The 12,118-nt window shown below is 33.1% G+C and overlaps 2 protein-coding genes across 3 annotated transcripts; both read left to right on the forward strand.

Annotated features, from left to right (window-relative positions):
- The first annotated feature begins 1,494 nt into the window (after positions 1-1,494).
- Positions 1,495-5,983, forward strand: LOC140883758 (polygalacturonase At1g48100-like). Its single transcript, XM_073290344.1, has 7 exons — positions 1,495-1,751; positions 2,457-2,588; positions 2,928-3,173; positions 3,309-3,356; positions 3,566-3,773; positions 5,290-5,480; positions 5,582-5,983. Exons 1-7 carry the CDS (start codon positions 1,551-1,553, stop codon positions 5,981-5,983), a joined length of 1,428 nt encoding a protein of 475 aa, XP_073146445.1. The 5' UTR covers positions 1,495-1,550.
- Positions 5,984-9,196: 3,213 nt separating this feature from the next.
- On the forward strand, positions 9,197-11,894 carry LOC140880844 (ADP-ribosylation factor). 2 transcript variants are annotated; one of them, XM_073285666.1, is made up of 7 exons: positions 9,197-9,331; positions 10,369-10,548; positions 10,711-10,781; positions 10,891-11,010; positions 11,323-11,441; positions 11,545-11,626; positions 11,714-11,894. In XM_073285666.1, the coding sequence occupies exons 2-7, from the start codon at positions 10,401-10,403 to the stop codon at positions 11,717-11,719; spliced, it is 546 nt and encodes a 181-aa protein (XP_073141767.1). In that variant the 5' UTR covers positions 9,197-9,331; positions 10,369-10,400; the 3' UTR covers positions 11,720-11,894. The 2 variants fall into 2 exon arrangements, with proteins under 2 accessions (XP_073141767.1, XP_073141769.1); XM_073285668.1 differs by having other exon boundaries at positions 9,269-9,331; positions 10,378-10,548.
- The last annotated feature ends 224 nt before the right edge of the window (positions 11,895-12,118 follow it).

Consider the following 12,118-nt stretch of genomic DNA (forward strand, 5'->3'; position numbering starts at 1 on the left):
TGATCGTGTGGATTATTGATTGGTTGCAAGTGGTGGAAATTGAACTTACATTTTCATATAAAATCAATTACACGAAAGACTAATTAACCCATAATCATTCCCCAAAAATATTAATTTACTATTTAATTCATTCATGCTCCTTTTTTTTTTTTTGAGGATAATTCATTCATGTTCATATTAATGGTGTATTACCGTGTATATGTCGAGTGATTTTATAAGGATTTGTCATTAAATTAAAAGAATTTCACAAATTCGTTGCTACTGTGTAAAAATTTTCGTATACACCTTATAATAAAGACAACTATTTTTGGAACTCGTACGTAGCCAGCTTAATATAATCCATTAATTTAAATTATTTTGCGAAAACGTATTTAAATTTCTGTTTAGAAAAGCTATATTGGTACATTAAAATTTTATAAAATGTAATATGCTGTATCTCTTCTGCATGCATGGATGAATTGTTGAAAGAATTTCCATTGTACTTTAATGCGTTGGTTCAGTTGCGCATAGGATATGTTGAAAGTGCTTCTTTAGATAAATAAATATATTAACGATTGTAAATTCTCATGTCAATAAATAAACAAAAAAAAAAAAAAAAAAACACCCACCAAAATTTCACACCACACACCACAATTGCATCTCAAAAATTATTTCTATTTTAATTTTAACAATGTAAAACCCCACAATTTATATAACTAGTTATATAATATAAGTTTCAAAATTTTTTAAGTTTAAAACTTATATTTAACAAAATATATAATTCTTATTTTTTAAAAAATAAGACAATTAAAACAATTCAAATAATTGGTAGGATTTTTATTAAAAAATAAAGATGAGGATGGTAGAGATGATTTAGAAATTGGGTTACAACAATGAGAATAATGCATATGAATTTCACCCATATGCAACACGTCTAAATTGACTAAGGTGGTGTTTGAAAAAACTTAAAGAAAACATTTTTTGGTTTTTCCTTCACAAAAATGTAGAAATATTTCCTAAAAACTATCCAAAATACTATAATTAAATATTGATGCAACAATTTCCTTCACAAATAAGAGGAGAAAAATATTTTCTAAAAGCTCTCCAAATTAAATAACCTAATTAAATATTTATGCAACAAAAAAAATGTGCATAGGATGAAATATGTTACATGTGACCACGGAGAAAATAAAATCACATATAGCTGAGCAAAATCAAAATGTGGATGGATTATATATATGTGCGTTGAATCAACTCAGAAAAATTGTTTTGGAGGGATATATACATATATATATATAATATAATAAATTAATCAGAAGCTTTTGTTATTATTGTCTATATATATATATATATATCCTTGCTATATAAACCAGCTCATCAGCTGGCTTCTTTGTTGCCGGCCCATATATAAATATATATGCACATATATATCAGCACATTCCTCTAGCTGCCACTCAATATATATATGAATTGGATCCCCGGCAGGCCTCACACAGCTAGCGATGGGTGCTTTTGGCCAAAACAAATTCACTTCAGTCATCAATATTATTCTGCTTGTAATTATAATATTAATGTGGTGCACAAGCATTGAATCAGCAAGAGTGAGCAAGAATGTTATTTGGAGGCAATCGTTTATCTCCAAGAAGAAACCCAAATATCACCACCATACCGGAAACTCCAAACCTCCAATACTGCTTCTCCCAAAGAAATTAGGCGTCTACAATGTGTTGGATTTTGGAGCCAAGGGTGACGCCACCAAAGATGACACTAAGGTACGTAATTATAAAACATTTAATTTCTTCATTATATATTATTATTTTTAACTACCTATTCTCTCAACTTGGAATGCAATTTCAAATAACTAATTATTTAGCTAATCAATAAAATTTAATAATTAACTTATAAACAATCCCAAGTGTCCTGTTACTTAGCTTGTGTTCACAAACTTTCATTAATTGATCTTTTAGAAAATTTAATTTAATATTGCAATATTAATGTACCTTTTGATCGGTAAGGGCTATAGTACACCGAGTGTGCTTTGCCCAGTGCATGCAGCATCTGTCAGGTGTGAAGCACATCCAATGTAGCATAGCTCGGGCACGATCGATCCATGTTAATTTGATTTTAAAAATATATATATGATAAATCGTATTCGCAGTACGTGGCTAAAATAAAAGTTTTGTCGTTAACTTGATGCAAAGTACTGATTGCCAAGAAAATCAGAAAAAGGTTTTAACAAATGATCCTCGTGACGGCATTTAATTCCTCAGCCCAATATAATATAATTAAAACCAGACCTTTTTCCACGTAATTATAACCTACCAACATCATCCAGTACATAAATAATGATTGATTAACTGAAATTAACATTCCATATGGATTTCCGTGCTTCTTTCATTATATATATATATATATATATATATATATATATATCATTAATTAATTTCTGTGGTGAATATATTATATATATAATACAGGCATTCCAAGCTGCATGGGCAGCTGCTTGCAAAGTTGAAGCTTCAATTATTAATGTCCCAGCAGGATACGTATTCCTTATAGGACCCGTTTCATTTTCCGGTCCATATTGTCAGCATAATATTGTTTTCCAGGTACATAATTAAGCGACTGTGTAATAATATCATCTTGCTTATTCAAAAAATTAAAAATCCGCAACTGTGTACACAAACCGATCTTATAAAATTCAAGAAATGATAACCGTTGGTGTATTAATTTGTGTCCCACATCGGTTGACTAAATAACCTTGGAGCCCTTTATATAGACAAAGGCAACCCTCACCTCTTGAGCTAACTATAGGCAAAGGCAACTCTCACCTTTTGAGCTAGCTTTTGAGGTGAGTTAGGTCCATGTTTCATTTTTTAACAATAACCACCAAAAATTAATGACAAATTTAATTATCGAATCCGGCCCATGTGATTTTTAATTTGCAGCTAGATGGTACAATTATTGCTCCAACGGCCGGCTCAGAATCTTGGGGTTCAGGCCTTCTCCAATGGCTTGAATTCACAAAACTTGTGGGAATAACCATCAGAGGAAGCGGAAAAATCGACGGAAATGGAGCTGTTTGGTGGCAAGATGATTCTGCATTTCATGAGGATGATACTTGGGATGATGAATCAAATTTTTTAGTCCCTTTAAATGAAACAATATCGGTCCCCAAGCCTCCAGTTCCTCATGTAATTAATTTTCTTATATATATATATCCCTCGATCTACAATTTAGCTAGTATAACTATCCAGGACAGAACAATCTAGCTTAATTATTCGAACTGTACGTTAATTAATCTCTGATTTTTTGATTTATTGCTGCAGTTGAGAAGCTCAGTACTTGTGGGGAAGATGCCAAAAATTAAACCAACTGTAAGGACCAATATTATAATTAAATATATATGTATGCTTGAATATAATTATATATGTGACGTATTCTTTTTAATTGTACCTTTACAACGTAACAAATTAAACATTTAATTAATTGTCAAATAAAAAAGACAATATATATATATATATATATATATATATATATCTATAATTATACGATAGTTGTTGCAACGTACGTCACATGCATGCAGGCACTTAGGTTCTATGGAAGTTTCAACGCGACGGTAACAGGAATCACAATCCAAAACAGCCCCCAGTGCCACCTCAAATTCGACAACTGCATCGGGGTAACGGTGTACAATTTAACGGTGTCATCTCCGGGTGATAGCCCCAACACCGATGGGATTCACTTGCAAAACTCCAAAGATGTGCTGATTCGCAGTTCAAGTCTTGTCTGTGGTTAGCATTAATATTATTTTACCAAGCCATGCATTTTACTTGAATATTCTTTTGCATTAATTCATGATGATCAGTTGCCTAATTATGACAAATTTAATTAATTAATTTCTGTCCATATTGCATATTGTTTTATCTTATAATTCGCATCTGCTTGGGTGGTGGTGGGGACATGCACGTACCATATCCTTTCATCCGATGAAGCCATTAGAAATTTGACACATTTCATCGGCACATTTGAATTGTTCGCCACTCATTCTCGCAAAGACTTGTCATAATCTGTACAGTAAAAAGAGTAATGCAAGAACATGCTAATAAATCCAACGAGGACATACATAATTTTTTTATTTCTCAGCTTGTTTGAGCCAGTACTTAGCGAAACTGGTCGGATTAATGTATAAAATTAATTAATTAATGTTATCCAAAATATGTAAACTCAAAACGCGAATATAACAGAAACAATATACTAAGAACGAAGTAAGATCGTATAACAATTCAGTAGTATATTGAGCATATAATTACTGTAAAGTATAAACAAAATGAGTAAGGAAACAGTTAAGCAAACCGAAGCCTGTAACTAGTACAGTTTCCTTAAAACAGATTCGTCCCCTCCTGTGTGTGCTTTGAGGATTACACGGACGTCTGTCTCCCAGGATACAACGGGAAAACCTTGTAGAAATCTAGCACGAAGGAACTACAATGGCAAACCGAGAATGTACCTGAACAGTATCACGACGGAGCAGAAGAACAAGAACAGAGCTACAGCGAGAGCAAAACGCAGCTGATCCGAGGAACAGCGAAAGCAGAGTGCAACTGAGAGGATTTCGTGAGATTTGTTTGCTTGTGAGATTGTTTTTGAAGGACTAGAGTCTGCCTCTATATATAGACATCGGGCTTAGTAGATGGAAGGCCAAAGGCTGGAAGATGAAGCACCAATAGTCTGGCAGCTGAAGGGTCTCATCCAGAAGCTTCTCAGGGCATGTGGAAGGTCAAAATCGAAAAATAAAATAGCAAAAGGTGGCCAACACTTGGTAGGCAATTTTGCCTTAATCGATCCGACATTTGACGCACCCAAGTCGCGCTCGTACACTTGCACACAAGTCATCAAACCTGTTTCAGTGAAAATCGGGCCCTTGATTTGCAACCCCTGCGCAGGCGCGCGCGAGAGAAACTCTTGACCAATCATTCTTACGTTTTTACAAAGTGTAACTGAATATAAGCACACCCATGCCAAGTTCTTTTTCCAATGTGGGACACTCACTTTTTTCCACTTATACATTCACATAACAAGCCCAATTGCTTGTCCAAAATTTCATTCACATAATGAAAACCCAATAGCTTAACCAATTTTCATTCACATAATAAAAGCCCAATTATCCTAAAAAGTCCAACAATTAAATACTTATATATATATATAAATTAGCTGAATTAGCTAGGGCCAGCCTCGATGGAGATTATAATATAAAAAAAAACATTAATTAATTTCTTTTTTAAAATACTCTTTCTGGCATGGGTGCAGGGGATGATTGTGTATCAATACAAACTGGATGCACAAATGTTTACATACACGACATCAATTGTGGGCCGGGACATGGCATCAGCATTGGAGGCCTTGGAAAAGATAACACCAAGGCTTGTGTATCCAATATCACTGTTCGAGACGTCATCATGCAAAATACTATGAACGGAGTCCGAATTAAAACGTGGCAGGTGATATATTTTTAATGATTTACCAAAATCATGCAAATTAAATAAGAGAGATTAATATAAAATAATGATATGGTTTGGTTTGTATATATGTAATTAATTAGGGGGGGTCAGGGTTGGTGCAAGGAGTGCAATTCTCCAACATACAAGTGCGGGAGGTTCAACTCCCAATAGTGATCGATCAATACTATTGCGACAAATGCAGTAGTAATTGCAAGAACCAAAGCAGTTCCGTTTCCCTGTCGGGTGTACACTACGAAAATATAAGAGGAACATATACGGTAAAACCCGTGCACTTGGCTTGCAGCGACGTGATGCCCTGTACCGACGTGACCCTAAACAACATACAGCTTAAGCCACATCAACAACGATACCGAATAATGCAGGATCCCTATTGTTGGCAGACCTTTGGGAGGCTCTATTCTCCCACTACGCCTCCCATCCACTGTTTGCAGATCGGGAAGCCATTCAGCAACAAAATTCTACGAGATTATGATTCTTGCTAGCTAGCTACCTAAATGTATGTTGAGCTTCAGATCCATGCATTTTCTTACTACATATACACACATATATACTACTATATACCATCCCATCCATATCTCCATGTCTTTTATATATACTATATATTTTGTGCGGTCGGCGTCGTTTGGCTGGCCCCTTCCCATGCCATTATTATTATTATATATTGCATTTTACTATATAAATAAATAAATCATGTGTTTTCATTTTACTAGTCGTGGACTCGTAATCGGCGCGCAAATCTCAGATTATTATTATTTATTTATTTATTATTATTATTTTTATTTTTTTTTAAATTGCCCATCTCAGATTATACGAGGCGATCATTTGCAACAAATTTTGGATATATAATTAAATGGTACGATAATGGTCATTTTTGTTGTCGATAAATGGGAGTTATACATATATATATATATATATATATATATATATGAGTTTCTTTCAAGTGCCCACCTACCATGCCCACCAATGATGTGACACTATTCTATTGGATCTACAATTTATCACATCTTTATCACATCCAATAGAATAATGTCACATCATTGGTGGACATGGTAGGTGGGCACTTGAAAAAAACTCTATATATATATATATATATATATGGACCTGGACAATCTTTTTGAGATAGTTTTTTTATGTTAAAATTAAGTCGAGGTCCACTATAGTTTTCGTTTTTTTTTTAAATATGAAAATTAGGATTAATTAATTAGGTCGTTGTGGGCTTCATAAGATCTTACATGAACTCAATACATTTAGCGTAATGACCAGAGAAAGAACCAACCACGTAATAAAGTTAAATTGAATAAATGTTCCAAATACTTTAATTTTGTCCCTGTGTCTTGTCTTCGATCATCGAAGATTACTTAATATAAACTAGCAAATTTAAAAGTTAAAAGTCTTCAGTTGAGTTCGTTATCTTTATTTTTTTGGCAATTTTGATCCTTATTTCGACGTGGCGCTGACGTTGCACCAATTTAGTGATGATGTGGAGCTGATGTGTGCAGTGCAACATAAGCATTTTTGAATAAAAAGGACCGAAATTGCCAAAAATCGAAACATGCAGGACTAAAATCGAAATATAAAAACATAGAGGACCAAAATCACAAAGTGACAAATATACAAGATCAAATTTGCAGTTTTTCCATGATATTATATATATATATATATATATATATATATATATATATATATATATATACAGTGGCGGAGCTACATGGTCCAGAAAGTAGGCGACCGCCCCCCTGAAATTCTAAAAAAATTTAGTATTATTTATATAATATCTTTTTAAAATACAAATTTTAATGAGTGATGCTACAGGTACAACAAAATTTGTACATCAAATCTTACGACATAAAAAATTCAATACAAAAATTTAATTTATCAAAATATCACAATACATTAAATACAAAATCTCGCGATAGCAAAATCTCACGATATTATTGTTATAAATATCGTACACGATATTTGTTGTACCTTTAGCATTTTTCAATTTTAATTGTACAACCTCTTCCTCAACAGAAAAGTCACATCCATCTTGACTATCACTGAAAAAAGATCATCTTAACTTATATCGTTTTGAAAGATATTATGAAGTGACAGATTTTTAGAGATTTAAATATATATATCCCTTTAACTGGATGAACACAATTTGTTTGTCATGTATAACATGTTTTGATCCATCAAATTTATTTATTTTTATTTATGATAAGAAAAATTATTTCAATTTGCTCAGTTTTATCATTTGATTTCTCTTTAATATAGTTAGCACATCTTGAGCACCAACATCATACCTTTATTTGAGATATGAAATATCAATAAATTTTCTGATTTCGCAGAAATTAGCGAGATTGTTAAATGGATCGTTTAAAAAAAAACATCAATTATTTCATTTGATATATTTACTTTGAAAATTGGCATTGTTATATATTCACTGTAACTGTACTTGTAGATAAAGTTTTTTGAGTATTGAAAATTATTAAAACATCACTTCGTAATCGGTTGAAAGATGATCAAATAATTGTTTGGTACTTTATGTGTTTCATACAATTGATAAGGAAAATATTATTCATTATTTTCAAAGCATGAAATTTAGGAGAGTTATATTGTAAAAAATATATAAAGTTAATATATGATATTTATTGTAAAATTTTTTAAATCTATTGAATTCGCCCCCTCTGATCGAGAATTTTGGATACGCCCACTGTATATATATATATATATATATATATATATATATATATATATATATATATATAGTCACTTAGATGCAACAACACGCGTTCAATATAACTCGTCTTGGTAAGGCTTAAACATGCAACTATGATTAATAGTTAATGACCAAGATGCGAATTAAATTTTTATATGGGTGAAACTTGAAAGTGTGTATTTTTAATATTTTACATGAGATTTGATGCAAAAAACTCACACATCTCTAACAAAACCTAGTTTTTCTCTAAATAAATATATATATATATATTTGAGTTGAGAGAGAGATTTGTTACAATTAAATCTTTAATCTAAAATTTTTCTCAAATTTGAAACCTTGGGTAACAAGATAGGCATGGTTCAAAATTCTGAATTCATTTTAATTAACCAAAAAAAAAATCATGCTTCATGCTAGCCAATTTTTCCGTATTAGCATTCTTGCTTAAAAAAAGAAATCAAATTTGAAAAAAAAAATGTTGATTTTTGATAATATTTTCTGAGAGAATTAACGAGTTCAAAAAATAAATTATGACTAACTCTTAAAACAACCATAAGATATATATAGTGGAGTACAAGGTAAAAATATAGGAGGCTCACCGAAGTCACATCTAAGCAAAACGAATATTTTTATATAAATTTTTCATTATAGAGATGTTAACAAATCAAATTGAGCTGAATAATATAATGTTTAAGTTTTTATCATGAGGTTCGAACTCAATTCATTTTAAAATCATTAAAGTCGTGAATAGCTCGAGTTTGAATAATCTCCACATAAGAAAACTCATCCAATGTTCTCGAGCTAAATGTTTTAAGCTCGAACTCGATTGGATAAGATTGATGAAATATTTAACATAAATTTTTTTACCGTGCTAAGCTGATCTGCTCACGTGCACAATGGTTCGTTTACATCCAATGGTTCACTGATCACTCTAGTCTACTACACTTGGCAAGGGTAGTACCGTTATTTAGGGGACTTCAGGTGGTAATTAAGGCAATTGGAATGACATAATTATTTTTATTTAAATAAGCAATGGCTGAAGAGATTTTTATGCTCGCGTTATTCTGAGGCAGCTAGCTAGCTAGCTATACGCACGCTCCCCTCAACATTTCGCAAGATCTATCTCGCTCAGGTACGTACCAATCTGGTTTCGAATTATGGTAAATTCCTCTTCAGATTTCCGCGATTGCTAATTTATTGTTGGATTCGAGGTACGGGGTGAAGGAATTTTTTGGCAATCGATTTCTTTGAATTGGTGTTGGGTTATCTTGTCTGATTCGGATGCAATGCAATGATGAGATACAAAACGGATTTTCATTAGGATTGACCTAATATTTATATATTGCGAAATGTCTAGCTGCTGTTTCTGCTTTGTTTTGATTTTGATCTGATCTGCTTGGTGCGACATTCTGAGATTCTGAAATTTACTCGTGCAATCGTTGAAAATATCTATGGCAGTCGTGTATGAACCGTTTTTTTAAAGCGGATCTGTTTGATCTTATAAATTTTTTTCTGGTTAAACATTAAAATATTTACTTCTAATTGCTGTAGTTCGGACTTATGAGTTAGTGTTTAGTGATTTTACCATTTAGCAGGTACGATTAATTTCCTCTTTACATGTTAATCAACACATGCGTTTCATTATCTAATGCATTGAATAAATTTAATGGATTTGGATTTAGCCCTTTGAAATCATGGATTTTAAATGCATCTTAGTTATTCAGCTAAATTAATTAAAGGGATTTCAAATTCATCCTCAATCAATTATAATGGATAACCGACATAATGTTGTGTTATTGAAATACATACTTGAGATCATTCTCCAAATTAAATTCCCGATCCAGATCAAAATCTGTCCATCCAAATGCAACCTAAGTAATTCCTAATTTGGTGTGTCAGGGCTCCTGGTTTCTAACTATTTTCTTCTTTTGCCCATGCTTGTGTGAGTGTCATTTGAATTGTGATTGATCTTATTGATTTAATATGAGATAAAGGGTATTATGTGTTGAAACAATATTTGAACCATGTCTATAAGCGGGTTGTATATTTCAAAGTCTCATATTTGTGACTGCATATGGTTCTGGTCATATGTTATTTATCAGGATAAATTATGAAACCACACCCATGATATAATGCACGAATTTAATATTTTGCTCCCGCTCCCATTAGGGTTTTTAGGGATTAAAAAGCAAGCAAGAGAAATGGGGCTGTCATTCACTAAGCTTTTTAGCCGGCTTTTTGCCAAGAAGGAGATGCGCATTCTGATGGTCGGTCTCGATGCTGCTGGTAAGACCACCATCCTGTACAAGCTCAAGCTTGGAGAGATTGTAACTACTATTCCTACAATTGGTATGCCTTCTTGATCTTGCAACTGCAGTAGCTCTGTTTTTATTTCAACTCTCAGCTTCTCTTTCCAATACCAGTGCAGATGATCTCTATTGCGTTTTTTGTATTCTAACTTTAACAGCTTTCTAATATTTCTTTCCATATGGATCTTGTATTTTTCTGCAGGTTTCAATGTGGAGACTGTTGAGTACAAGAACATAAGCTTCACTGTCTGGGATGTCGGTGGTCAGGATAAGGTGGAACCTTCATTATGCTGTTTATCATGAATCTATTGCTATTCTTTATTCATATGATAGAATAGTTTATCATGCCTTTGGAGGGTAACATATTCATTTATGTTTACAGATACGTCCGTTGTGGAGACACTACTTCCAAAACACACAGGGTCTTATATTTGTGGTAGATAGCAATGACAGGGACCGTGTCGTGGAGGCTAGGGATGAATTGCATAGGATGTTGAATGAGGTGACAATTTCTTTGTGCAATCTGTTTATATCCCATTTGAACTTCTAAAAAATTATTTTAACTAACTTGTGAGGATTAATACTCCAAATTCAAATAGTTTGTTTTTACCCAATTTCATGTCTCGAAAAAAATCTTGTTTTCCCCAATGCCCCAGCTGCTGTTGCAAGTCATTTGAGGAGTGCGTTCCTTAAAGGCGCCGCATCATGAGAAAGGGCAAAAATCTAATTAATAGCTGTGCCATTTATGATGTTGACAAAAAAAAATGGTTTTTGCCTACCACTCTGGCTGGAATTATGGCATCCTTTGTTTCAGGATGAATTAAGAGATGCGGTACTACTTGTATTTGCCAACAAACAAGATCTTCCTAATGCAATGAACGCTGCCGAAATAACTGATAAGCTTGGCCTGCACTCGCTCAGGCAGCGCCACTGGTAGACATTTTCTTAATTCAGCTACTTTTATCGTCTGTTAATCTACACCTACACCCACCATTTACCTTGTAAATTCTATTTTACCTTTTTTCTTTGCTTGCAGGTACATCCAGAGCACCTGTGCTACCTCAGGGGAGGGGCTTTACGAGGGACTTGATTGGCTCTCCAATAATATCGCTAGCAAGGCAAGTACACTAATACTTTAATTACAAATCTTCACTTTATTTGGTGCTTGATCATTTTGTGACCACTCTGGTACACATTGTTTGCAGGCATAAATCTTTGTAAGGAGTCGTTTTGATGGTGGATGCAACTTTATCAAGTTTTTATACCTGTGGTCTGTGTGGTTTGTGATATTTTGCGTTTAAACTGTTTTGGATCATGTGTAGGAACCTTTGGAATGCATGTACGACCAAATGGTTTGTGTCTTATATATTAGCATAAATTTGCTTTTTTTGTTGTTGAAAGCCGTTGGGGGATGGATGCACAGGTTTCGCTGAGCATGAAGGAGCATCTTAAAATAATTGTTACTCGCTCAAACATGCTTTAACCCACTGAGATTGTGTTATGTTATATGCATGTTTTCGGAAAAAATCTCGGTTCAATCTTAAATGTTACGATACATTTTCGGTTTAGTCCTAAATATTTTTTCGTTCTCGGTTTTATCCCAAATATTT

Source organism: Henckelia pumila, chromosome 2 (assembly GCF_033568475.1).
Source record: "Henckelia pumila isolate YLH828 chromosome 2, ASM3356847v2, whole genome shotgun sequence".
NCBI lineage: Eukaryota > Viridiplantae > Streptophyta > Magnoliopsida > Lamiales > Gesneriaceae > Henckelia > Henckelia pumila.